Source organism: Canis lupus, chromosome 7 (assembly GCF_011100685.1).
Source record: "Canis lupus familiaris isolate Mischka breed German Shepherd chromosome 7, alternate assembly UU_Cfam_GSD_1.0, whole genome shotgun sequence".
NCBI classification, from domain to species: domain Eukaryota; kingdom Metazoa; phylum Chordata; class Mammalia; order Carnivora; family Canidae; genus Canis; species Canis lupus.
The window spans coordinates 16,501,764-16,528,501 of NC_049228.1; the positions used below are offsets into that span (position 1 = coordinate 16,501,764).

The 26,738-nt window shown below is 45.3% G+C and overlaps 2 protein-coding genes across 11 annotated transcripts in view; one reads left to right on the forward strand and one right to left on the reverse strand.

Moving 5' to 3' along the window:
- Nucleotides 1-2,897, forward strand: part of LAMC2 (laminin subunit gamma 2) — a 54,995-nt gene extending 52,098 nt beyond the window's left edge. The window contains 1 exon segment of the mRNA NM_001003351.1: nucleotides 2,396-2,897. Coding sequence (NP_001003351.1) covers nucleotides 2,396-2,649 — 254 coding nt within the window. The 3' untranslated portion in view covers nucleotides 2,650-2,897.
- An 891-nt stretch (nucleotides 2,898-3,788) lies between these two features.
- NMNAT2 (nicotinamide nucleotide adenylyltransferase 2) overlaps nucleotides 3,789-26,738 on the reverse strand; it is a 195,118-nt gene continuing 172,168 nt past the window's right edge. For 9 of the 10 annotated variants that reach the window (XM_038542274.1, XM_038542273.1, XM_038542272.1 and 6 more), the window contains 3 exons: nucleotides 13,677-13,778; nucleotides 13,454-13,521; nucleotides 6,812-11,126 (listed from right to left, as the gene is read on the reverse strand). In XM_038542274.1, coding sequence (XP_038398202.1) covers nucleotides 11,024-11,126; nucleotides 13,454-13,521; nucleotides 13,677-13,778 — 273 coding nt within the window. In that variant the 3' untranslated portion in view covers nucleotides 6,812-11,023. Of the gene's footprint in view, nucleotides 5,778-6,811; nucleotides 11,127-13,453; nucleotides 13,522-13,676; nucleotides 13,779-26,738 lie in introns of those variants that run through there. The other variant, XM_038542265.1, reaches the window with a different exon arrangement.

Consider the following 26,738-nt stretch of genomic DNA (forward strand, 5'->3'; position numbering starts at 1 on the left):
GTGTATTTCAGAAAGCTCACTAAGTGGATGCAGGAATGAGTGGAAGGGACTTGGTTAGACAAAAGGCAGGGTGAGACCACTTTGGAAATGGTGCGAGGGATTGTGGAGGGAGGTGACAGGGTCTGAGCTCTGAGGCAGTAGACGTGGTGAGGGGGAACCTCCTCCCAGTCTGGGAAGTCAGGAGTCCCTTGCTGATTATGCTCCCCTCCACCCCACCTGTAGTTAGACCTCGGTCTAACCAGTTGTGGGAACCTGACCTGCCTGGTTCATAGCCCAGAAGAAATGGAAAGATAGTAGGTACATGACATACTGCAACCTTTTCACATAAAATAGATTTGGTGGCACAGCGTGGCAACAATTCAGAGTTGCCCGCAGAATCCCTCCCCCACAAAAAAACTGATAAGGATTAACAGTCTGGATGGGTAAAACTGATATCAAACCCTCATTTGGCCTGTTTAATCAAGTGTAGACTGCAACACTTAGGGAACAAGGGATTCCATCATAGATTCCATCGACATTCAGGAAAAGGTTTTTTAGCCCTGGTGGCACAGCGGTTTAGCGCTTGCCTTCAGCCCAGGGCATGATGGTAGAGACCTGGGATTGAGTCCCATGTCAGGCTCCCTGCATGGAGCCTGCTTCTCCCTCTGCCTGTGTCTCTGCCTCCCTCTCTCTCTCTCTCTCTCTCTCTCTCTCTCTGTCATGAATAAATAAATAAAATCTTAAAAAAAAAAAAAAAAAAAGGAAAAGGCTTGGTCCTACCATTTGGGTTCAGTAGAACAATTTTAAGACCTGATTTTTCTGTAGAATACCATCCTCACCCTGGGAGGTCAGTGTCGTCTGTGTTGTTATACTAATGAGTCTGCTTTGTGGTCCAAGGAGACCCAAAGGGCTCTTTTTACCCTTTAAGGGGGGGAAAAAAAACCCAAACCCAACTCCCCAGTGGAGATTTTAGCAGCTTTATGTAGTGTTCTGAAAAAGGTAATGAAACTAATAGGGCCTTTCGAGAAAAATGAGAGCATGGGGAAAGAAGGTTGGTGGGAACTATTAAACATTTACTAACTGTCAGGCACTGTGCCAGGTGTTCTCTGGTATAATATCATTTAAGTCTTTTAAAAGTCCTAAGAGACAGCCTTCATTATTTTTATTATTTTATTTCACAGAGTAGTAAACTGAGGCTCAGAGAGGTTGATAATGCCCCATGGATCACATAGTAAACTGTGGAGGTGGGATTCCAAGTGACATCTCTTTGTTTCCAATGCTCCTGCCCCTTTTCCTGAGTAGCTTGTGCTGCCTCTCTAGGGACATGGTTATTTTGTTTCCAAGCTTACTTAACACTCTCAGCACATCACAGGACCCGAAATGCCGAAATTCTCCCATTTTCCTTGGTGAAGGACTGACCCACTGGGTCGGTCTGCATTTTCGTTACGATGTTGTTTCTCCTGGTTGCTCTCTCGAGTCCTGGAGCAGTCACAGCGTCATCACTCGAGGCACAATAAACTCGGGCGGTCAAGTGCTATCACCACAACTCAGATCTCAGATATGGAGGCAACCTGACCTTGAGTTTGAACTGACCAAAGGCCACCCAAACCCTGTTCAGATCAAACAGGTTTGGCCAGGTGCCCTTCGTGCTGACATGAGTTTTAGATTGTGTCTGGGTAAAACATACCTGAACAAACAGGACTACATTTCATATTGGAAATAAACTAGTATCTAGCCAGATTCCCACTGTCTCCGGCCAGAATGAAGTCTTACATCATTTCCGAACAGCTGGAATCTATCCCCCAAATAGCAAAGCATACCTTGGCCTCTATAAACTCCAAAGCCCAGCCAGTTTCTAAAGGTCTTCTAATGGAAAATAGCAGGATATTTCCTAAGGGTAGTTCAGTAAACATAATTTGGAGTTGGTCCTGATCCTAGGGTGGGCTGTGTTGGGCAGACACCTTGGACAGTACTCAGTCTCCTATGACCTTCAGCCTTCATCTTTTCAGAGCATGAACTGTTGGCCCTAACGTGAAAGGAGAAATCCAAACTTTGTATTGCTTAACTGTAGAGCTCAGAGGCTTGAACCGGGCTGTTCGTAACTAATAAGTAGGCTAGAGCTCTCTAAATATTTTCTATATTATTCCCACTGTAAAATAAGCCTTTTATTTTTTTAGTTTAAAGTTTTTTAAATAAACTCTACACCACACGTGGGGCTTGAACTCACAACCCTGAGATCAAGTTAACATACTCCACCACTTGAGCTAGCCAGGCACCCCTAAAATAAGCATGACATACCGTTTCCTCTGGGCAAGTGGAAACAGGAATTAGTTAAAGGTATAGAGGGTCCACATGTGTTCAGGGAGATCTAACCACAGCTCTTCTATATTAACTCCTTTCTCATTGCCTAAAATAGATCAGCCTGGCAGTGTGGATGAAGAGAAGCTGATCTTATTGGAGCAGAACCTCTTCCGGGCCAAGACTCAGATCAACAGCCAGCTGAGGCCCTTGATGTCAGAGCTGGAAGAGAGAGCACGCCGACAGCAGGGCCACCTCCATTTGCTAGAGACGAGCATAGATGGAGTTCTGGCTGATGTGAAGAACCTGGAGAACATTAGGGACAACCTGCCCCCAGGCTGCTATAATACCCAGGCTCTTGAGCAACAGTGAATCTGCTATCGAGATTTTTCTACTGAGGTTCTTGGGATACAGAACTCAGGAGCCATCTCATGTGGTTGGAGTGGGATGGAGACATTTGAACATGTTGAATGGGCATGCTCAGGTCCACCAAACCTGATCCCATCCCTGAGATCTTGGCCAGATAGATGTTTCATTACACCAGTGTAATACTACTTGTTTCCTGATGCTGGGCAGTGAGGCAAATAGTGTTGGGTATGAGACTGGCCAATGCCCTGGACCCTGAAGGGTAGACTGGATGGAAGAATAAGCTGCACAGGCAGGTGTTTGCTTCAGGATAGTCACAAACTTGACCCCTGGAGTACGAACAGGTGCCCCTGGGCTATAGTTAGCTTATTCTTTGGGCAGTGTGACCAAAGGAAAAATTTTTACTTTGCCCACCCATAAAATTATTCTTAATGTCTGAACAGAAAGTGAAGTCAGTCACACTGTGGCCAGTAAAATACTATTGCCTTGTAGCGTCCAACGCAAGCTTTTTATTGACCAGAGTTCCTCCCACTTTGTACCACCCACTTTGTCAACATGTGCTCTAACTTTCAAGCTGGAAGAAGGGAACAACGATAGAGTGAGAGGCTGTAAGGCTGGTCCATTTGGAGCAGAGTTGCCTGCTTGGGTCCTGCCACCTTTGAGTTCTTCTGGGGCCTGGAAGTAACATCCTTTCCCTGATGATGCCATGGCAACTTAGAGACTACATTTTGTTAAAGCATTTTCGACCAGCAAAGCAAGCATTGGGAAGGTATTTACTTTTGGGTTTCAAAGTGATAGAAAAATGTAGCTTGGGCATTGAAAGAAGTACAATTACCTAGAAGATTTATTAGTCCTAATTCAATTCCACTTTTCAAACACTATAAATTGTATGTGTCTGTGTGTTTTATTTTCTCTCTCTCCCTATAGCAGAGAATGTTCCTACTCACACTGGAGCTGGGTAGACTCCATCCTTCCATCCATCCTTCCATTCATCCATCCATCCATCCATCCTTACAACATATATTTATTGAGTACCTATTGCGTGTCAGGGGCTGGGATACAGTGGTGAGGTAGTCTCTGCCCTCACAGAGTTGATTGTCTAGTAAGGAAGACAAACATTAAAAAAAATAAACTTACATCTCTCATTCATCACAAGTGGTTTTTATTGCAATAACCCCCTGGTTTGCAACCTCATTTCTCAACATATGTTGCAAGACACTCCCATGGGGGCACTTGGGTTTTGGCAAAGCTGGGATGGTTCTGGGTTGTGCACACTTCTTTGCAGTCCAGCTGTCACTCCTCCCCTTTCCACACCTGATTGCAACAGACTGTTGAGTCATGATAACACCAGTGGGAATTGCTGGAGAAACCAGAGATGCTTCCATTTAAGCTTGGAAGATTTTCGTGCAGCCTCACCTCTGTACTTCCTTGGCTTTTCATGGATGTGTTTTTGAATAAAGAATAATTCTTAGATGCCTGTGGTCAGTTTCTAATTTGTCAAACTCTAAGCCTCAGGTGGAGGTACCAAACCAATGAAAACCAAAATGCCATAGAAACAGCGATGAGTCCTAAAGTTTGCATTTTTCTGAACATCTTGTTCTGTATGAAAGTTAATTGGTGCTGTCTCCTAAACATAAAGACTTATTTCTGGAACAACCTGAACAGGGTGGAGTTTTAATATTGTTTTCTTCAGCTATGAAATTAAGGTAAAATCAATAGTTTGTGGTACATTGTCATGCATTTTAATAAGTAAGAATCTAATAAATTAAGATCCTGAATTGGCCAACTAGCCAAGTGGCTGAGGAAAAGATTCTGTTCCTTTCTACATTAACCCCGCAAATTCTGACAGGTCTGATCATTTTGCTTTATCTTCTGTAGAGGTGAATGGAGAATCCTGTCTTGGCATATTCAATCACATATCCTATAAACCTCTCACTATAGCTAACAACTAATGCCCAGGAAATGTATATGTATTAGATTAACTATCAAATCACATAGACCTAAAAATGTACATTTCTCAAACACTTTTTTTCTCACTCTCATAGTGGATGGGGAGAAAGTTGGTAGGGTGACCCTCCACGTTGTCAATCCAGAAGTCTGCCATTTATAATATGTGACTTCTAAGGTTGCCCTGGGAATCTCTAACATTCCAGTGAGTACAAAGGGGAAAAGACATGGGAGGGGGAAGACACCTGGAAGGTTTTTGGGTGCCAAGCCTGGGAGGAGATAGATGCACGTCACTTTCTTTCATGTTCAATGGTCCAGAACCTGGTTTTATGACCACTCTGACTTCAAGGGGTCTGGAAAATAGAGGCCCTTGGTAGGAAGCCATGTCTCAATGACAGTCCTACACAATGAAGGGGGAGAATGCATTACTAGTGATCGGCGCCTGTCTCTGCCAAGTACGAGATTAGACAGTACATGTTCGGGGGAACTTGGTGAGGGCTTCTATTACCTAATAACATGCAGTCATAAAAGGATTCCTCAGTGGGATAAATTGTTAAGAAGGTCATAGAATGTCTTCCCTGACAAATGGGAGATAATCTCTGAATGGAGATGGGAAGTGGAAAAGTGACTCATGTGACTTCCTTGGTATAGACATGATTCCCTCATTCCTAAGGACCTGACAAAATTATCCCTAAGAAGAGAGAAGGGCCGTGTGGCTGAGAGAGAGCCTACTCAGGACTTAGCCTCTGTAACCAGTCTTGTCCTGATCCTGCCAAGTTAAGGGAGCTGTCCTTCCTGGTTCTCATCAGTATTTCTAGTTGATAGTGAAAATGCTGTTGTACTACTCCCCTGAGAGCTTTCTGATTAATTGTGCTGCTGGGAGGCTATGATGCACATCATCATCTACTTTGACTCATAGGGATTTCTGTTTGGGGCGGGGCAGGGGGTAGGAATGAAAATGTCCATAGGTTATGGCTTCTTAGCAGATGTATTTCTGATCTTATCCCAGGATGTGGTTTCTTGTCAGTACTCTTGGGAGGCTAGAGAAAAGGGGAAGAAGATACTCAGTAATGTCCAATGTTTGGAACGAGGCTCAAGGACTGGAACATATTTATCATGTCTTCTTTCAATGTTTTTGCATGGTCATGGGAGCATTGTGGATTCTTGCTGTGGTTCAGTTTTCCCACCTGGAAAGTAGAGATTAGATTTTTTTTTTCCTACTTTCTTTACACTACAGACTGCATGTGACTTCCTAAGAAATTCCAAGACCTGAAGCTACTTATGGGTCATAAGAGAAGAAATGTGTATGTACATGTATGTTAATTTATAGTTAGTACATATATTTTATAAGGTAATGTAAGTTAGCAAATTAAACCAGTGTTTATGTCTAATTTTAAACAAGCTTTCAACATTACATACTCTCAGGACAGAGAAAAAGAGTGTTTAGGTTTGTGGCCAAAATAGCAAATGTAAACACAAGTAATCAATTTACAAGGCATATCAAGTGTCATTATGATGGGCCACCAAACCCAGATGGACACACACGAAGCTAATTCCAATCTTAAACAATAACAACAAAACACACAGTAAGAACTAAAATGATTTTTTTTTTTTAAAAAAAAGCACAATCTGACGAACAAGTGGCTAAGCCCTAAATGAGGGGCCTAAAGGGGAATTGCTATTCTACCTTCTGAACCATGACTAATACTAGCTAATGACAATCTCCATTTAGATCTCTACCAACACACAGTGCATGCCACAACTACGAATAAGAACTAAGAGAGCAGAGCTGAGCAATTAGCAAATTACTCATTTTTGTCTTGTTTATACTGCCGAAACTGTGAGTCTAATGATTTGTCTTACTTAAGATCTTTTATACCAAAAGTGAATGATACAAGTTTAGTTCTTACAAATACGTTTTTGCTTCCTAAGGAACTAATTTCATTAGGGAGGCAAAGCTAACCAATAGGAGATTGTGAAGATTAGGTCGGTTCTAGGATTCTTTTTTTTTTTTTTAATTGAAAACTCTTAGGCACAGTTACAAATTTGCTAATAATTCCTCCCTGCCTTTGGTCCTTGGGTGTGGCTGTGTATACTTTCATATCACACACTTGCTTTAAGAACATTTTTGCAACCATTAGCTTCTCTCAAGTAAGACTATGACAAAAAAAGTGATTAATTCTGCAACTCGCAGAGAAGATCCTGGACAAAGACACAAGACTAGTAGCATTGTCTTATTTATTAACGTAATTCAAACATTTTGCGGATAAAACTTCTGTCCATGACTATCCTAGCAACAAAATTTTACTCAAAATATTTCACTATGAAATGGTGTTGCAACTTCAACGTAGTTTTTATTAATGGGTTCATTTTCATAAAGCAAATCTTACTCTTAAAATGGCAGATTCAGTGACCAAAAGGGATTCAAAAAAAAGCTTCCCCCTCCCCATGCCAATCCTTGAGACCATTTGGATCAAACTGAGTTCTGGACCTGAAGGGAAAGAGTGTAGCTCGTTCCTAAGTAACTGGAACAGGCTAATAGGACACCCCAAATTTACACGACAAAGAAACCACATGAAAAATCGAGTTCACTGGCAGCTCTAGGAAGGTGTAGACTGGATGAATCTGACAGAGAGCATGCGCACCTTCACCACCATGCTACTCCACAGGTATCCTGATTGGAAGAGCTACAAAATCAGTCCCTGTTTCCATCCTCTCCATCTCACCTGTTGGCCTTCCTGCAGTAGCCTCGGGAGAGATCCTGAGCTTTTCATACTCTATGGGTTTATTTTTGCAGTACTCTTTTGATAAATGAAATATAATAACATGCTTCTCTCGCTGAATCCCATAAAGTGTGTGTTTATATCCGTTTGGGAGAGTAGATTTGGGTTGTTAAAATACAGTCATGTCTCCCTGTAATTCTCTGCCTCTTGCTGCTGTCTGATTACTGAGTCTCACTTTCTACTTAATTAGAACAGTGAGTTCTTCTATTCCTTCTGAGAATCTGAAGCATGAGACTGGTGCACGCTGGGGAAGGTGGGCCAAGCAGAGATGGGACAAAGAGGGTCTCTAGAAGCTCTAGCTCTGGGTTTCAGGCACTTCAGTTAAGAGACTTTCCTCCCCTGTTCCTATGTACATTCAAGGAAAATGAAAGCCAGAAGGCCCCAGAGACTGCCTGGGGTAGGGGACGGTGAATGAGGTACCATGGAGCAGCACAGAGCTCCCCAGGGGGCCACTCCTTGAGGAGAGAGTCATTGGCACAAAAGGTTTCCCTCCTTCCTGCCTCTTCTTACTCACATCAGCCACTTTCTGAAGAGTGGATGTTTTACATCAGTAGGCAGGAAATGAGGCTCCTGACCTCTGTTAACATCATCATTGCAGCCCGTGCCTTTCTCCCAGTCTCTGAACCATGCCAGCCTTGAGTTGCCATTTGGAAGAAGAAAGGGATCCCACGGCGGGGGAGGGGGGGGGGGAGTGAGAACCTAGAGGTCATCCTCATGGCACCTGGGGCACTACTTCAAACTCTGAATTGTCTCAGTGCTAACCTCTGCAGGATCACAGCCACAATGTCCTGCCTGGGGCATGCGAGAGGGGCTCTGACCTCCCCCTAGCAAGTGAAGAATGGCACAGTTTGGGGAATGGACAGTTCTCCCCAAATTTGCTTTTTCTTGTATTAAAGAAAAGCAATTTTAATACAATCCCGGGGATCCACCAAGATAAGATCTGCCCTCATTTCATTCCAGACATCTTCTACTGCCCCTGTTCCTTTTCTTCCTGTCCCTCCCCGCCCTCACACCGACTGTATACAGCCAACCTGGCTCCCTCTCATGGGTTGTGGACTACATGTGGCATGAACACAGAGCCCAGCAGAGTAACAGGGGACACCAAACAGACAAAAGATGTCTGGTTTCTCTCGGATCTGCTCGTGTAGATCCTCATAATAAACTCCAATCACAGATAAACTTCACATCCTTCACAATGTCACATTCCCCAAGGAATCCGGTTCCCTGATTTCTTTTCTTGGCCTGGGAGTGTTTTGCCCAGATAAGGACTCTTCTGTCGGTCTCTCTCCAGGTGTCATCTCGCGCATTCGAGGTCTTTCCTAGCCTTCCAAAAAGCATCCTTTCTTGGATTCAGAGGGTCACTATTTGGGATTTCCTCTAAGCTGTTGAGATCTCTTGATTTCTGAGGGAAACCTGGCTCTGGCCTTTCTCCCCATCACACCCACCCCTCGGACTCGCATATGCAATGCCCTATACAGGAGCAGCTGGATGAGACATAATTTAAAAGAAAGATGCCAGGTAAAGGCTGAAAAGAGTGGAAACCACACGTTACGTGGCCAGTATCATGAGGAACCAGGGGATAGAGACCATGTGATATGAAGCCTTAAGGGTCAGGGAAACAATATCCTTTTCTCAGGCTCTACACTTGCTGTGTGACCTTAGACCAGCCATTTAATCCAGTGGACCTCTGCTCCTTTATCTTTTAAAGGAGAATGTTGAATCAACTAATCTCTGAAGCTTTGTTTCTTTTTTCATTTATGATTTCACCATCCTTAACCAAACACTGAGAACCAAAAATAGGATCTTCATTCCCTCCTCTGGAGATTATTTCCATAATCCAAAAGGAATAACACTCTACTGGTTGCTACTCTGACATGCTCTTCTATTGAATCCAGTTCCCTTTCCTGGAGGCTATGGAAGACTGTCACAGACATGAAATATGTGCTGAAGAATGATGTCCCTGATGTCAGATCTCACCACCACCCCCATCCTGGGCCATAACTGGTACTAGATTTTCATAAAAGTATCCTGTTGCTCAGGGACCCATTCTGTGAAGACAACTGGAAACCCAAGAGCCAGGGACTAGATGAGAGACACAGAGCATAAGAGAATAATTTCCTTTTGGCTCTCAAAACGGAGCATGACTGAGACCAGAACAGCTAGAACAGTTTGTCAAAACCATTTCCAGGAGCAGCGGAGGAAGGTAAGAAATTACAAAAAGGGTGAAACAACTTAGTGGCTCTTAATGCCCTGCCTGCCATGACCTCTGCTCTCTGAACCCACTCCCCTGCCAGACGGACTTCCTCAGACGATGACTGTGGTTTCTGGGCTCTGGAGGAGATAGGATCAGCTCCAGAAACAAGACCGAGGTACTGTGTTTCCAGAAGAAACTGACCTCGGGTGCCACCTGCATCACCGCAGCAAGAATGGGTAAGGACCATCAATTCCCATTAGAGCAACAAGCCGCTCTTGGTCATCCTTGACTTACATCATGACAGAAAAATCTCCCAGCCACACAGGCAAGAGATAATTCCAATTAGCAAAGATCTCTAGGGTTGAGTGAATCCCTAGCATGTTTTATTTCAGAAATGGCTGCATTATTAGGATTTGGCCTTGACTATGCGATTCTTCTCAGATGCAGGAATGTGGCTAGGTATGAGCTCCAAGGGCTTAGGTAGAGACCTGAAGGTTCCTTGGACACGCTGGGCTGGCAGAGAACAAACTCTGCCATCAGTCACAGCCCAAAGGAGGAACCGTACAGATGCCACCAGGATATGAGGGTGGACTGGCTCTGTGTGATCACAGGCCCGGAGCATCGGGAAAATGGTCTTCTGAACCTAAGGAAATGGACGCAAATTCTTCTGAGAAACCCTACTATTCCCAGACTTGCCTCCCAGGGTTTGGAACCTGAAGGCCTCAGTCCTGAGCCTGGCCCGCACCTGCTGTGTGTGTGGGGGGCGGGGGGGGTGTGTGGGGTGTGAGTGGGCAGGTGGCGGCGGCCTGGCCTTCCTTACTGTGTGGCTGTCACGCAGGTGCTGAGCGCTGAGGCTGGCCATGGTATCCTATCCAAAGGGAAGTTCACACCACAGGAGCGCATCAAGACTACAAACATAAAGAACCATGGACACGGGTTTCATCCAAATTCTATGAGGAGTGAACAACACCAACACCAACCAAACAAAACCAAACCAAAACGCAAGAGAAGGAAAAAAAAAAGAAAAAGAAAAAGAAAAGAAAGAAACATAGCCCTTCATGGTAAAGGGCATGCTGGGAAGGCGAGAGCCAGAGCCGCCTCCCCAGAGCATGCTGGGAGGACGGGCACTGGAGCCGCTCTCTAGAGCATGCTGGGGGACAGACACCAGCACGTCTCCGGGGACTGCACTTCCCCCAACTCCCACCCCTATTCCCTCACCCACCCCCAACCCGGAGACCAGAGGGGAGTCTGTCCGAGGATGACAGCTGAGTAGGGTATGCTGTGGTTCTCTGCAGGTCCCCCACACCGTGGAGGGTTGAGTCGGCAGGTGGGGAGAACAGTCAAGACGAGGAGTGGAGACACAGAGAGGCAGGAGAGGAACCAGGGGACAGAGACTGGAGGGGCCAGTGTGTTGGCGGAGGACGAGGGGAGAGTGGAGCCGAGGGCCGGGTGGCTGCTAGCCCGAGGCGTTGATGTACAGCTGGCTCTTGAGGATGTAGTCGATGACCGGCTGGGACAGGTAGTCCACCACGTGGCCGTCCCCGTGCTGCAGGGCCAGCCTGGATGGGAAGAGACGGGGCTCAGCTGACCCCCTCCCTGACCCAGGCTCAAGGGCCTGGCCCTCGCTTTCAGGGAGAGGGTTTACCCGCCACCCCAGCCCCTGCCTCTGCTTAGGCTGCAGGAAGGCTGCATAGGTTCCCCAATGGGCAGAAGCTCGCTGGCCCCAGAACTGCGCCCCGACCCCGGTGACTCCATTCCATCCTGGCTCTGCCATTTCCTCGCACAGGCGCCCCTGGCAGGTTATCGAAGCCCATCCGTTCGTTTCCTCCTCCGTAAGATGAGGGTAATATGTGGGCCAATCTCCTTCACTTATGAAAAGGATTTTTAAAAACATAAAAGGATGAAACGAGTCATGCAAAGAGCCTTTAGAAGAGCCCAAACACACAGTAGGTATTTAAATGGGTTAGCTACTCCTATTTCATTCCTTTGTGTTTCTCTGCATCGTGGTCTCAGGAACATGCATCTCCTGATTGACCACTTCTCTTCCTTCCTACTGGAACCCTGACAGAGAAGAAGGTGACCTCTTCTGAGGAGCTTCTCACAAGCCCCGGTGGCTGTGGAGGAGGGTACCTCCAGGTACGAAAGGGATCCAGTGATGGATGAGCTTCGGCTTCTTCATAGTTGTCCTCTAGCTGCGGTCTGGCTGCTTCCCATTCTCTGCTCCTATGATAGTCTTGGGAATGTCAGGCCCCAAGGAGCTATTTGTAAAAAATGCACATACTCTTTCCAGAAATGTAGATTCTGCAAGGCATGTGAGCCCTGCCCTGTGAGACCTCTTCAGAGGCTGGCCCGCTGCCTCTTCAGTGCATACACTCTCCTGATCTTGCAAGCACACGAGGTCCCTAAGTGTCTCCCTGCACAGCTCATGGGGAAGCTTCTTGAAAAAGTGGTCTGTACCCATGGTTTCCAAATGCCAATCCCAACTTGATCAGAATCACCCAGGAAGCAGATTCCTAGGCTCATCCACCACAGATGCCAATTTGGTAGGATTGAAGAGGACACAGGAATTTGTGTGCTTGTGTACGTTTGTGGGGTAATTTTGTTGTGCAGCCATGTTTGGAATCAAATCCCTCTCCTCTCCCCTCACTGGCCATTGTCATTGGGTTTCAACTCTCACCACACAGTTTGATGCTACTCTTTTAATACATAATCACCTTCCAGGGAAGAAGTCCACTGGATCTTTAAAAATGCTGGACCCATCTCATTTCTCTGAAATATGTGACAGAGATGACAGTGATGTACATCTTTGTGCCTCTCCTGCCTTGGTTCTTGGGCCAGCACTGCTCCTTAGCCTTAGGCTCCTTAGCCTTCTTTTAAATGCTGCCCTTCTTATTGACTTTCCCTGTGAGCTCAGCCACACTCTTAACGTAACTTACACTTCTGTGCTCATGGCTGTCAGTTCTATTCCAGTTCCAGAGCTCTATATTCATATATGTCGCCATTCTACTGGACAGTTCCATTTGGGGTGGAGACTGTTACCTGGCCCCTAGCATCCATTCTGTCCTTCTTCTATTTAATAGAACCTGAGTTTAAGCTGGGCACATAAAGTCCATTTCCCAGGCTCCCTTAAAGCAAGGTATGGCCTTGTGACTGGGGCTGAACTGGTAGGATGTAGGGGGAAGCGATGTGTACAACTTTGAGTCACTTTTTTAAAGACAAGCTCCTGCTCTTTCCAGCAGTCATGACAGGAGCTGTGGACCAACAGACAGGGGCTTCATGTTGAGGAGGTCAGAGATTCAATCTCTTTTGACTTCAGTAAGAGGGAAGTAAACATTTCTCTTATTTAAATTGTGACTATTTGGGCTCTTTTTTTAATGCAGCTTAGCTTGTACTCTTATTAATACAGTATTTTATAAACACTTCAAACTAAAGAGTCTCAAATTAAAAATATCCTCTTCCTCCTGCAAACCAACTAAAACTAGCTAATGACACCCCCCCCCCTTAAAAGTAAATGACTGATGGAGTGCCTGGGGGGCTCAGTCGGTTGAGGGTCTGACTCTTGGTTTGGACTCAGGTCATGATCTCAGGATGGTGAGATCAAGCCCCATGTTGGGCTTTGTGCTGTGTGTGGAACCTGCTTAAGATTCTCTCTCTGCGCTCTCCCTTTGCACCTCCCCCACTGCTCGTGTATGTGCTCACTCTCTCTCTCTAAAAATACCCCAAAACATATAAATGACTAGGGACAAATACATAAAGTCCCCAAAGAAGGCTGAATATCAGGCAGCAGGTGTCAGCAAATGTAGGGGTCAGCTGGAACTGAGGAAAGTTGTATTAAAACTTGTAAGCCCATTTGACCAAGGTTCCTCTGGCAGTTTGTCAAACATACCTGCTCTTGGTTGAGCTGACAACAGACATGGGATGGTTGATGTCATCCTTCACCACCATAATGTTATTCTGGGGACAGAGCAGAAAAAGTAGATTGCCCGCCTCTCACACTGAAACTCTTCGGGTGCCCTCACTCCACCAGCACACCATCCCCCTGCCCCCGCAGGCCCCTGGGAGAAGGAACGCACCATACAGCTAGAGCAGCAAGGAGGTGGAGGACTCACTTTGTATTTGCGGAGTATTGAGGAGTGATTCATGATTCGGTCTGTGTCAGCTGCATCCCGGGGCACCACCACAATCCCAAAGTCCCCCACGATCACCTCCATCTGAAAAAACAGAGAGAGAGAGTGTCCTTGGGTGAGACCATGACTCCAACCCCTACTGAGCAGCCACTTAGCGGGTAGAATGATCTTCCACATGGAACCCCAAGCTCTGGTGCTACGCTTGCCTTTTCAACCCTACCAGTCAGCTCTTTCAAGTAATAACCTGTAACAGTGTTAGTGGAATGAGTGGGAACTTTGCCTGGCACAACAGAAGATGCTTAATAAATACCTCTAGACCGAATGAATCAATGTGCTCTTGCATGTCTGGGCAAGAGCTCTCCAATTCCTGAGGTTCCTGTTGAGTTCATTATGCTAAAAGTAATAGGAATGACACATAGTCTTTACACGGTAGACGCCCTCACAGGTGACACAGTTCCCACTGCCCAGCAAGCGTACCCCCAGCTCTCAGCCACGCAACTGAGAAAGGGTCACCCATGCCAAAGCTGTTGGGGACTCAAGGGTCATGAGGAGCATGCAAGGGCTTGGAATGCCTGTGTGAGCATGGCAGTGATGGGAAGAAGATTACTATGAGGTCACTTCTGAGATCAGCCTCTTTATTTATTATGCTTGCTGCCATAATGAGAAATGAAGACTTTACATTAAGAATAAAATGATTTTTTTCTGGTTATAGACACAGTACAAACTCTGGAAATTCAGGAGAAAAAAATCTATCACAACCACACGACCTGGACAACTACTCTGAACATCATGTATTCCTCTCCAGTGTTTTCTTCTCTACACAAAAATGTTATTTTATCTGTATTTTTTACTTAGCATGAAATTGTGAGCATTTTTTCACATTGTTAAAAATTATTTGAAAAAATTAAGTTTTAACAGTCTGATTATTTCATTGTCTGTACTATGATATATATGATATATTAAACCAATCTTGTATTACAGAATGTGTAGAGTTACTTCTGAGGAAGTAATTTTTTGCAAGTATACATAACATTTGGTTGAAGATCTTTATATATAAATCTTTTACCACATCTCTGCTTGTTTCCTTAGGATAAGAAGTAAAATAATTAGATGAAAGGATATAAACTGAACATATTTCAAACTCTTAAGACATAATACCAAGTTGCTTTCTGGAACCTTGTGCCAATTTTTATTTTCAAAAAACCTGAAATTTATGGCATTTAATAGACTTGGATCTAGCCCGGGCATATTGCTGTTTAGATCTTGCCAATTAAGGATCCTGGATGGGGAGAGAAAGGAGGGGGGAGACAAGTTGCTTCTAAGGAGCACAGTTCATTGTGCAAGACCTGCTGTGGTGGCAAGGGGCCCAAGTTTTTCCTTTGAATAAGTACCACAAAAACAGACACTATGGAGCACTGTGGCCACTTTTTCTCTATCGGACAATTTCTACCTGAGCAGAATGCCACTCCTCAGTTTGATTCATTGATCATGTTCGAGTATGTATGTATGTGTGCACCCGTGCATGTGTACACATGCCCTTGGGTATTTCCATCACCTTTACCCTACTTCTCCCATTGCTTATAACTGGAGCTAGTTGCAGCTGGAACTCTGATATTGCTGACACAAAAAACTGGTTGAAGGTGCCCTGGGATGGAAGTTGTGAAGAGAAGTTAGAAGCTAGGTATAGAATATCAGAGTCTATAAAAATATGTATATATATATGTATATATATGTATATATATATACATATATGTATATATTGTGTGTGTGTGTATATATGTATATATATATATATATATATATATATATATATATCAGAGCCTCCACTGGATCATGCTGTTTGGAAGATACAGAACATTATACAGCACAGGCATCTATTGGTAGTGTTCAGATGGGAAACTGGCACCAAGCATTTACCCTATAAACCAGGAATGTTAGGGAGAGGCGGGATAAGAAGTTGGAGGTAGATCCACCTCCTCCTCCACAGCTTTTTGCATTGGGAATATTACACTGGTATTCACTACTCAGAAGGTAACCCGAGGCACTGGTTCTCAAATTTGGCTGCACATCAGAATCATCCAAGGATCTTTCAACACTCTCGAAGTCCAGCTCCTGCCCAAGAGCAGTTAAACCAAATCTCTGAGAATGGGACCTAGGTATCATAGTTTTTAAAATTTCCCAGGTGATTCCAATATGCAACCAGCTTGAGGACCAGGGGTCTAAGTACTACTTAAAACTCCAGGGGAAGTGGTAGGGCAGAGAAAGATAAAAGAGAAGGGAGGAGAGATGAGGAGAGGAAGGGGAAGGGAGAGGAGTGGGAAGGGGAGAAGAGGGGAGGGGATCCATCCAAGTTGGCATACGTGGACATTCCTCAACTGCCTTTCTAAAAGACTCAAGATACGTGGTGTACATGGCATCATGTAGGATCCGACTTCAATTTGATTTTGAGAACTTGGTAGATGTTCCATAAGTGATGAAGGAAATAATAGGGTTATTTAAAGTGAGCATTTTCATTGAAAGTATGAAAACAACGGTTCCAGCTATTGTTGGAGTCCAGCCTCATGGGGAAAGTCACCCTATGGGTGACATTGTGCAGCTGCTGCTTCCCACTCAATCAATAACAGTGCCAGGTGGCTCAGTGGGTGGCAAGCAGTTGGGAGACTTTGCTGCTTGAGATGTTTTCTTTTTCCAGAAACAGGTGACAGACTTGCCCCCTGAGAATCTCAGATGGAGCACAGGAGACAGGGTCTACAGGACAAGACATACAACTTAACCACATCCAAGCTGCCTGTCCACAGGAGTTTGGGTCAGAGACTGCAGAACTTCTCTGCTCCTTTGCCCAGACCCTAGGGCACCAGGCTTGATTTTCATGCTAGAGGGTATTTGTGTGGGTGTGCATTTGGGGGTAGGGAGAAGTACCAGGTGCTAAATTGGTGAGCTGTACCATAGGTCCCATAGATATCCATCTCATGTAGGGACCTACAATCTGTCACCCCTAATCCCAGTTTCCTTCTTCACCTGGCCTCCTGGAGACCATTCTCTCCTGATTTCTTCCTACCTTAGCAGCTATAATTTTTGGTCTCCTTGTGCTAATTCTTTCTCATGTCCCTAACCTTGACTCACTGGTGTCCCACAGGCCTCAATCCTTGGACTTCTTTCTACCTATACTCACACTCTTAATGATTTCATTCAATTGCAAAGCTTTAAAGGCATACCAAAGGCTCCCAAATTAATACCTCTGGCACAGACTTCTCTCCTGAGCTTCAAACTCATGTATCCAGCAGACTTTTCAATATGCTTACTTAGGAGGGCATCTCAAATCTAAAATGTCCATGGGCCCCTGAACCTTCTGACGTCAATCAGTGAATCACTCACTCATTGTACATCCCTAAAATCCCTAAAATGCTTCTCTTATAGACTTTTTCATTTCAGTAAATGGAAACTCCCTCCTCACAACTGCTCAGGTCAAAGCCTTGGCATTTTCCTTGATTCATCTCTTCCTCTCACATCCCACATTCCACCTAAAAGGTAACCTATTTGATTCCCCCTTCAAAACAAATCCAAGAATCTGCTCATTTTTCACCATTTCCATCAAGTTTCTGCTGGTCCAAGCCTACTTTGGTAGGTTAAATACTGGCCCCCAAAGATAACTGGGTCCTAATCTGTAGAATTTGTGAATGTTATCTTATATGGCAATGCATATGCAGATTTGAATTAAGCTAAGGATCTTGAAATTACCCTACATAATCTAGGTGAGTAGTAAAAGTGTCCTTACAAGAGGGAGGCAGGGGAACATTTAACGCGGAAGAGAGAAAATGACATAAAGACAGAGCAGAGAGGCATTTGAAGATGTTCCACTGTTGGCCCTGAAGATGGAAAGAAGGGGTCATGAGCCAAAGAAGGTAAGCAATGCAGCTCTAGAAGCTGGAGAAGGTGAAGACAGATCCTCTCCTGGAGTCTCTGGAGGGAATGTGGCCTTGCCAACAACTTGGTTTTTGCCCAGCGAAACCTATTTTGTACCTCTGGCTTCCAGGGTATAAGAGAATCAGTGTGTGAGTGTGTTGTTTTGTTTTTTAAAGATTTTATTTATTTATTTGAGAGAGAGAGAGAGAGAATGAGATCAAGCGAGGGGGAGGGGCAGAAGGTGAAGGAAAGGGAGAGAGAGAGAATCTTGAGCAAACTCCTTGCTGAGCATGGAGCCTGACACAGGACTCCATCTCACAACCTTGAGATTGTGACCTGAGCTGAAACCAAGAGTTAGAACCTTAACCGACTGAGCGCCCCAGGCGCCGTATGTGTGGCCTTCAGCCACCAGTCTACAGCAACAGAAAATGAATTCAGTCCCATCAGCTCTCACTTGGATTGCTCTGGTCTTCTTGTTTTTCTCTTGCTTTTTTCAGTCTATTCCCAACAGACAGATCAATAGTATTAAAATAGATTGTGCTGCTCCTTGGCTCAAAAGTCTTTACTTAAATATCATCTTCTCAGTGAGACCAGGCTATTTCATCTTTTGGCACCACGCACACAGACCCACACGTTAGCCACACCTGCACAGTTCCCGCCCCTTCCTGGATTTTATGCTCCTCACTAGCCTTTACGTCCATCTAACACTTTATATATCTTCCTTGTTCAACCTGATTTTTGTCTCTTTGTCCCTCTTCTATAAAGGTAATCTCCATGAGGGCAGAGAGCATTGTGTGTTTTGTTCGTCACTGTGTCCCTAGGGGAAAGGCCCTGACACCTCATATGTGCTTAATAGGAGCTGTTCAATAAGTAGATTCCTGCAGAGTCTTGTCTGACAGCTGTCTTTGAGGCATTAGCCGATAAACTCTCCCTGTCTCAGGACCTGGCGAGGAGCCCACAGTACTTAATGGGAGCTCTAGGAGGCCCAAAGAAGTTACTCAAAAGATAGACTCTCAGGTCCTATACAAGTAAGGGTGAGCCTACATTTGCAGGTTCCCAGACTTGATCTGATTGGTGAGCAGAAGCATCTGGGGGAGCTTTAAAACCAGTGACAAAAGTAGATCCCCCAGACCTCACCTCAGGGATTTTGATCCAACATGTTTAGGATGGGCTGTTTAGGAGCTTTACAAAGCTCCGTAATCCTTCTGATGTGCACCAACCTCTGAGAAACTGTTGCTATAAATCACATTGGCAGTTGCCTAAGCTGCTAATTCTCTGGCTTGGTTTGGGAGGTGGTGAAAATGAGATACTCGTGCAACAAACACCTCTGAAGATTCCAGCAAAAACGAGGATGTCGCCCTTTGCCCTGGAGAGTAGAGGTGGTTGGGGTGGACATTTGAAAACAGAGGAAACACGGGGTTGCTCAGGCTCTCCTTACCCATGAGCCTGCAGGAGTGTGCTCAGGCCCCTGGCACGGAGCTGTTATTCCAGCTTATTCCACCTGCCTGTTTACAAAGAGTTCTCCGCAGGTCTTGCCTCAGCAGTGGGGAGGTGGGTGAGTAGCCAAGGTAGCAGAGCTGTCTTTCTTGGCAAATCCCTTTCCTGATGCTGACCAATGTGAGCCCATACTGCCAGGCAGTTAGCAGGATCAGAGTAGTCTTCTTCGCTCCCCTCCCCCAGCATACAACGGGACTCCCTCCCGGTTGAGCTCTGGCCTGTGATGTCTGAGGTGGGGGTCTGTGACATTCATCCTGTTCCAACTTCCTGCTCACAGGCATATCTTTTCATCCTCTGGTCAAAGGCTCCCCAGGGGAGGCAGGGGTGGGGATGGGGAGAGGAAGTGGGAGGGGGTGGACTCTGGTTCCCCAAATGTGGGGAATCTGAAGGAAGGATATGAGACATGTTGGGGCAGGAAGCAACTTGGCCTTGGGAGAGAGAACATTCATGAGGACCCAGGCGGCAAATCTGGAAGGAATGTGAAGTTATGATCATCATCCCTCTGGGAGGCTGAATTTCAAGATCTGCACTGTTGGATTTGGGGGATGCTTTGGGTTGGGGATGCTTTTGGGTTGGCTCTTAGCCAAGTACTTCCCTGGGTACCAGGGAGAGAGAGTTGAGCAAGACAGACATGGCTTCATCTCTTGGATCAATCCCTACCTAGTAGGAGGCAGTAAACAAATGATTGATTATTTCAAGTGTATCTATTGCTATGAAGGATAACAGTAGGTTACTATTAAGTGGCTAATATCTTGTAGTGGCTAATATCTTACGGGTAACTGGTAAAAGTGTGGGCCACACCTCATGGTGGACTTAAAAGTCTCTTATGGGCCAACCTCCTCCAACTAAGCTACACTCAGGTACTCTTTCATTCTTTCATTCTGCAAACTTTTATGGCATGTATATGGTAAATGGGGCACTCTCCTGGTGTTGCCAGATAAGACAGGCAAATCTAGTGTACTCATACAGCTTACCTTCCCAGTAGGGAGCAACCATAAACAAACATGTAAAGAAGAAAACATGAGGTGGAATTAAGTACAAGATTGAATATAAAACAAAATGACCTTTAAGTTAAAACTAAAATGACAAGAAGGGGCCAGGCATAGAAATATCTGGGGTAAGAGCACTCCTAGTTAGGCCACAGCTAGTGCAAAGGCCCTGAGGTAAGAAAAACAATTTAAAAACCAAAACAGTGCAAAGCAAAACAAAATAGGTAGGACTGAAGCACAGAGAAGTAGGAAAAGTAGACAAGGACCAGATCAGAGATGGAGTTTCATTCCAATTGCAAACAGAAGTCATTAAAATGTTTTAATCAGAAGGTTTGACTTCCATTGACAAAAGGATCCAATTTACATGGATTTAGTCAGGCAAGCCTAACTGGTTAGATCCTCTGTAGAATCATTCTGAAATCAGGATTCAGAATCCTGACCATCTCCCCCAGACAGTGCCCTCTTCTCCAGGTGTAGCACCTGGGTGACTTGGGCTCACCTGTGTTTCTTCTCCAGATGAGGGTGTTGACAGATGGACAAGGGACCATCAGTAAGGAGGGAAAGAAACACGTATGAAGGTATCTGTTCTGTGCCACGCACAGTCCTGGGAGCTTTACTGAGTACTACACTGAATCCTTACAACAATGGTCTTCTGAAATATGTGCCTCAGTTCTCCATTCATAAATGGGGAAATCAAGACTCAGTGAGATATAGTTCTAGTTAGTGGATTTGAACCCGCTCTGATCAGCTTTAAAGGCTCTGTCTGCTACATCAAACTTCTTAGATCCATTTCTTAAGGCTCACATTTTAGTGACTTGAAACTTTTTTGGTTTGAAAATATATTCTATCTTGTTTGTTTCTCCACCCGGGGAGGTTTATCATGAGCTTCCTCCGTTCTTTACTCTACATCGCCCCCTGGAGTATAAAATTTTGTATCCTTCCATCTGGGTTGCAAAAGATGCAAGGTGTCCAGTAGAAGCCACACTGTGGGTTGGGGTGTGTGTGAAATAGGCCCCACCTATTTCAGTAAAGAATCCTCCACCCTTGTTGTGGCCTCTGTTCCTCTCTGGGGGGAAAGCAGGGCAGAGGTTAGTATGATCAGAGATGAGAAAGTGGGAAGGCATTTCCAGAATGACTCTCTTAAGTGCTAATAAATGAGTGTTCCTTCAGAGGGGTTTCCCAGAGGAAATTATCCCCATTCTCACTTCCAATTTGGGGGTGTGGGAAGGCAAGAGATTCCAGACTCAAGTCGAAAGCTTGTAAACCAAACCAATAGTATCTTTCACACGAGAACCAGAATCTTCCATGATAGGAGCTAAGCCTCCTTCCCTAGAGTCTGTAAATCCGACATTGGTTTTATCAGTGTGGAGGCCTAATCCCCGGGGTGGAAGTGTCCATGGGGCTTCCTGGCTGGGACTGGACTGTCTGATAAAAACCATCTGAGCCTGAAAGACCAAATGTTTGTCTTTGCTCTATGAGTCCTAGCGCCCTGGGATTTCTTCTGGAGTGGCTAGGGCCCCTGACTTCTCTGTTTATTTTCTTTGGTTGTTTTCCCATAGCTGGTGGATGTAGGAAGCAGTTAGCCCATGGCTGGTTGGCTGGAAAACTGTGGGATCCAGCCAATTAGAGCCAGCCTATGGAATGCTGGGTTTCAAGAAGTACAAAAAGAAAGAAAAAGAAAAAACAATTTCCTTACTGGCCCATCTCAGGTGCCTAAAGTTCCACCTTCAGATTTTCATTCCTTTGGGTTAATTATTGACCCTTGCTCATTTAAAATGCAAATACCATTTGAAAGCAGCTAATATCTTTAATCATTAAACTTAATAATTTTGTCTGTTCGCTGAAAAGTCAAAACCTTCTCAAATAAAGACGAAGCTAAACCTTCTATTTCAACCAGCCAGAACCATCTCCCAGTAGCTCTTGTCCCCACCATTAGATCTTTTACAGCCTTCTCTCAACTCAAAAAGCCCATCTCTTTCCACCCGCTTAACCCAATCCTGCCCATTACTCAAAGCCCAGCTCAAGTGCGCCCCTTTTGCAGCCTGCCATGAAATATCTATCATCTATCCATCTATCTATCTATCATCATCATCATCATCATCATCATCACCATCCATCTATCATCATTCTCATTCTTCTCATGTATTTTATGGATTAGGAATCAGAAGACTTGTGTGACTTCCACTTCACAGGAGTGTGCTAGGGGTTAACTGAGCTGATCCACAAGAAATATCAAAGTATTTATTATCTAGAAAGTAAAGTGCACATAGTAAGAAGCTTTGTCTATTTTGTTTTCTCTGCTCATTCAGCCCCAGAACAAATGTCTGGCCCTTGGTAGGTAGTCAATGAATGTTTTAAAACCAATAGATGAATAATAGCCAACATTTATTGAGTGCTTACTAGTTTCAGGAACTCTTCTAAACTTTTTACAATTTTATTTCATGCAATATAAAAATGAATATAATAAAAAAGATACTTTTAGATCGCAAGTGCTCTAAGGACAAGTAACATGCTTATATTCATCCTGGGCTCTAATAATATGTGTTAAGTTGAAATATTGATTGAGGGATGCCTAGGTGGCTCAGCCATTGAGTGTCTGCCTTCGGCTCAGGGCATGATCCTGGAGTCCCGGGATCGAGTCCCGCATCAGGATCCCTGCATGGAGCCTGCTTCTCCCTCTGCCTGTGTCTCTGCCTCTCTCTCTGTGTGTGTCTCTCATGAATAAATAAATAAATAAAATCCTTAAAAAAAAGAAGAAGAAGAAATATTGATTGAAGGAAAGAATGCTTGGATCAGAATTAATTTGCCAGACTGCCTTCTTTTATAATGGACAAAGCAGCGGATGGACACAGCAGCTGACAGCACAAGCCCTAGACAACTGATTTTATTTGGGGGAGGAGAGTGAATGTAACAGCTTCCCGCTTCACAAATGTGTGTCTCTGGCTGACCCTTTATTCCTTGGCCTTGACTTCCCACAAATGCTGGTCCTTGCTTGGATACCTGCCTTCGTGCTGGTGCCAGGATGATGTAGCACAGCAAAGATCAGGTCCCCTAGGGGAGACTAACTCTGTAATAGAAACCCAGGGATGGGAAGGGCTGTGTGGGGGGTGGGGGGGGGTGGGGGGGGGGTGTAGAGGTGTCCCTGGGGGTTGATCTCCAAGGTTAGCCCAGGATCCTGGATCTTGAATTCTCTAAGGAATCAAGAATGAAAAAGCCAACTGCCAGGCTGCACAAGCAGCTCTTTTGTATTCCACGGAGAGAAACTTGATGGATATGTATGGAATTTTCTGCCCCTGGAATGTAAGGGGAAGGGTGTGTCATTGGTCAGAGGAGGTCAGAATTTACTGTGGGCTAATGGATCTTTGTGCCTAATAGGAAATGCCCAAGGGATGTGTTAGGAGGTGGGGTTGTTCCTTTGACTGTGTGATTAGACTGCTGGATGGAGAGCACTCCTTCAGGAATCCCAATAGAAAGAGCTAGAGCGACTCAGCAGAGAATTTGTGACTGTGCCGGAGGAAGCCTTGGCATCCTGCTGTGGAACAGACCAGCTCAGCTGCTTCCCAGCCCAGCTGGAGAACAAAGCTGCTCCACAGCCTGCTTTGAGCTTTCTTTACAGAAGGGTGGAGAGACTCCTATTTCTCCCCAGATCTGTCTGAACTAGTGGCTTCTCTCCTTCCTCCAGAATCCTGAGGATTCTGAAGAACATAGGAGGCTAGGATGTGGAGCCAGGGCCTGTGGCCTTCCCAAGAAGCTTGGTTCTTCTCCCCACCTCCTGTCCCCAAGTCTATGGGCAGATTCAGGGGTTTGGGCTCCTGGTGACCAAACAGAGGTCTGTGGCAACAAGTATCACTTGGGACACCAAGTAATGAAGAAACCCAGCGTAGGTCCGTATGCCTTGTCCCTGGTAATCTCATGGATAGGAACTAAAAACCCTAAAATGGACCCCTTCCAGGCAAACTCCAGAGGGTAGAATTTTCTAGTAGAATAAGCAGGACTCACCCCATACCCAGTCATTAAAGTAAGGCCTTCCTTTTCTAGACCCTGAAATCCAACCATCCTCAAACAGGGACTGTGGAATAAGCCATTGAATTACTCACTAGTTAGTAGTTACTAACTAACTACATCCCCCTCTGCCCAGCCCAACCCTATTTCTAGCAGAGAACCGGACTCTGTACCAGAAGACCCTAGTCTCTAATTCTCAGGGCAGTAATCAATGTTTTACAGTCAGTGGCTATAAACTCACAGAAGAGATTTCTCTAGATATCCCGAGGATGAAAGAAAATAGAAAGATACCCTTAGAACAGAAAGAAGAGGTTCTGCATTCTCTCCCCCCCCATTCCCCCCCCCCCCCCCATTTCTACACTAGAAGGAACCTAGGGATCTGTGAAAACCAGATCTCTCCTCCCTCCTAGAGCAAAACCTCCTAGGGACAAACCCTCAGAAGAAAATGGGTCTTGATGATCATTGGTGGGTGGGGCCCCCGCGCTGGGCTTCCAGACTGGGCCAGGAGCCCCGCAAGTGGCCACGAATGTCCAGACAAGGAAGGCGTCCGTGGGGACCCTGATGAACAAATGTTCGTGTTCAGGGCCGACGGAAGCCTTTGAGGTTCTGCTAATCAGTAATACAATAACTGAGACTAACTTCCCATCATCCCTGTGGAATAGATCTAGACTTGAATTTTAATTTGATTTAAATAAATCAAAGGTGATATTTCTAGCACACCTCTTTTGTGGGTTGAGATTCACACTCATTATGTAAGGAAACAGCTCCTTGATTTTTTTTTCCCCCTCTGCCTCAGGTGCCACAATTCTAAGGACTCCACAGATTGGCTGTGGGTTAAGTTAGGGGACAGAGCAGTTGAGTGAGAAGGGATGGGGAGGTAGAGCTCTAGGCTCCAGAAAGCCTTTTGGCGTGAGCTTTGTCTACTTCACCCAAGTCCCTGCTGCCTGTGCTGTGGATTGGGATTCGTACCAGCCAGGCAGGAGGGATGTGGGTTCCTGTTGGCCCTCTCGTTGTGCTCTCTGGCTGCAGCCGGGCTGGGTGCTCTGGATCTTCAGAGTCACCAACCAAGGGGGAACATAGCTGAATAAGTGAGGGTCTCCTCCACCTTCATGGTCACTTTCCCAGTTAATCAACAGCTTTTGGTTTCTCTCTTTTTTTTTTTTTTTGTCTCAACCACCATGTCATGTCAACACCAGAGCCCAATGGGAAGAGGAGAGACCTGGGTCTCCTTTTCTTGGTCTTCAAATGTCGGATCTGCCAACAGCAAGAGAGACCATTTTGGAAAGAAGTCAGAGGACCTGAGGTCAGCGATCTAACTGGGAGGAACAGAGGACTGGCTGTGCTTCCAGGGTCCCCATGCTATAAATTCCAGGCTCCACAGAGGGGGAGGTGTGCCCCTGAGAGGGGGCTCCAGAGATTCCCTGCTCCTGTAGGCGGCCCTTCAGGCTGCTGCCCCAGGTGCTGACTTCATCCCTCCAGGACATCCGGGCCTCCCCAAGGGATGTGCCCCCCACAGCTGCCCCCCACTCCCTGATTTCCCTAGCTTCCTGAAAGAGCTCTGCTGAGATCTTGTACACAACTTCGGGTACAGTACTGTTTACTTTCACAGCACCTTGTGAAGTAGAGAGGAAAGTAAAAGTTAATTAAGTCACTTCATCCAGAACTGAAAGGAGGTTTAGAATTTCACCCGCAAGAAATGGTCCAGGGGTGGCGATGAAAGGCTTACACAGTATAATTCATCTGCGGGGAAACTCTCCCTGCCCTCCTGGTCCTCCCACAGCGTGTTAGCACTCACACCCTTCACCTGGAATATCTGTGTGTATGTCTGAGATAGTTTAGGTAAATTCCTTTAGGAACATTTGTTGTATGTAACTGTGTGTGCAGCACTAGGCTGGGCACTTCACGTACACAATCTCATTTCATTTTCCTCAAATCCTATGAGGCAGGTACTATTATTACACCCATTTTAGAGATGGGAAAAACTGAAGGTCAAGATAGATTTTTGTCATGAGCTGTGTTGGAATGGACCTGGAATCTGGAATCTGATCCTGAAGGTCTTCTCTCCCTCTTCAGAGAAATACATGTATGTACACGAAAAAATTTCATATGCATACGTCTTGCCACCTAATACTGCCTATTTTTTCAAATGTCAGAATGTGTTAGGTAACATGGTATAGATTTTTAAAAACACAACCAAGATGTACTATGTGAAGTGATGTTAAACTTACTCTGATAACATTTTGCAATATATACACATCTCAAATCATTGCATTCTACACCTTAAGCTAATACCATGTTACGGGCAGCCCGGGTGGCCCAGTGGTTTAGTGCCGCCTTTGGCCTAGGGTGTGATCCTGGAGACCCAGGATCAAGTCCCACGTCGGGCTCCCTGCATGGAGCCTGCTTCTCCCTCTGCCTTGTGTTTCTGCCTCTCTCTCTCTCTCTCGAATAAACAAATAAAATCTTTAAAAAATAATAATACCATGTTACATATCAATTATATCTCAACAAAACTGGAAAAAAATCTGATTCCCAGAGAGTTGAGTGGTTTGCATGGGGTCTCACAGCAGGTTCGTAAAGAAAGCACGAGATCTGGAATTGCTGCCTTGAGAATCCAACTTGCACAGGGCTATGGAATTGGGAACTAGCAAAA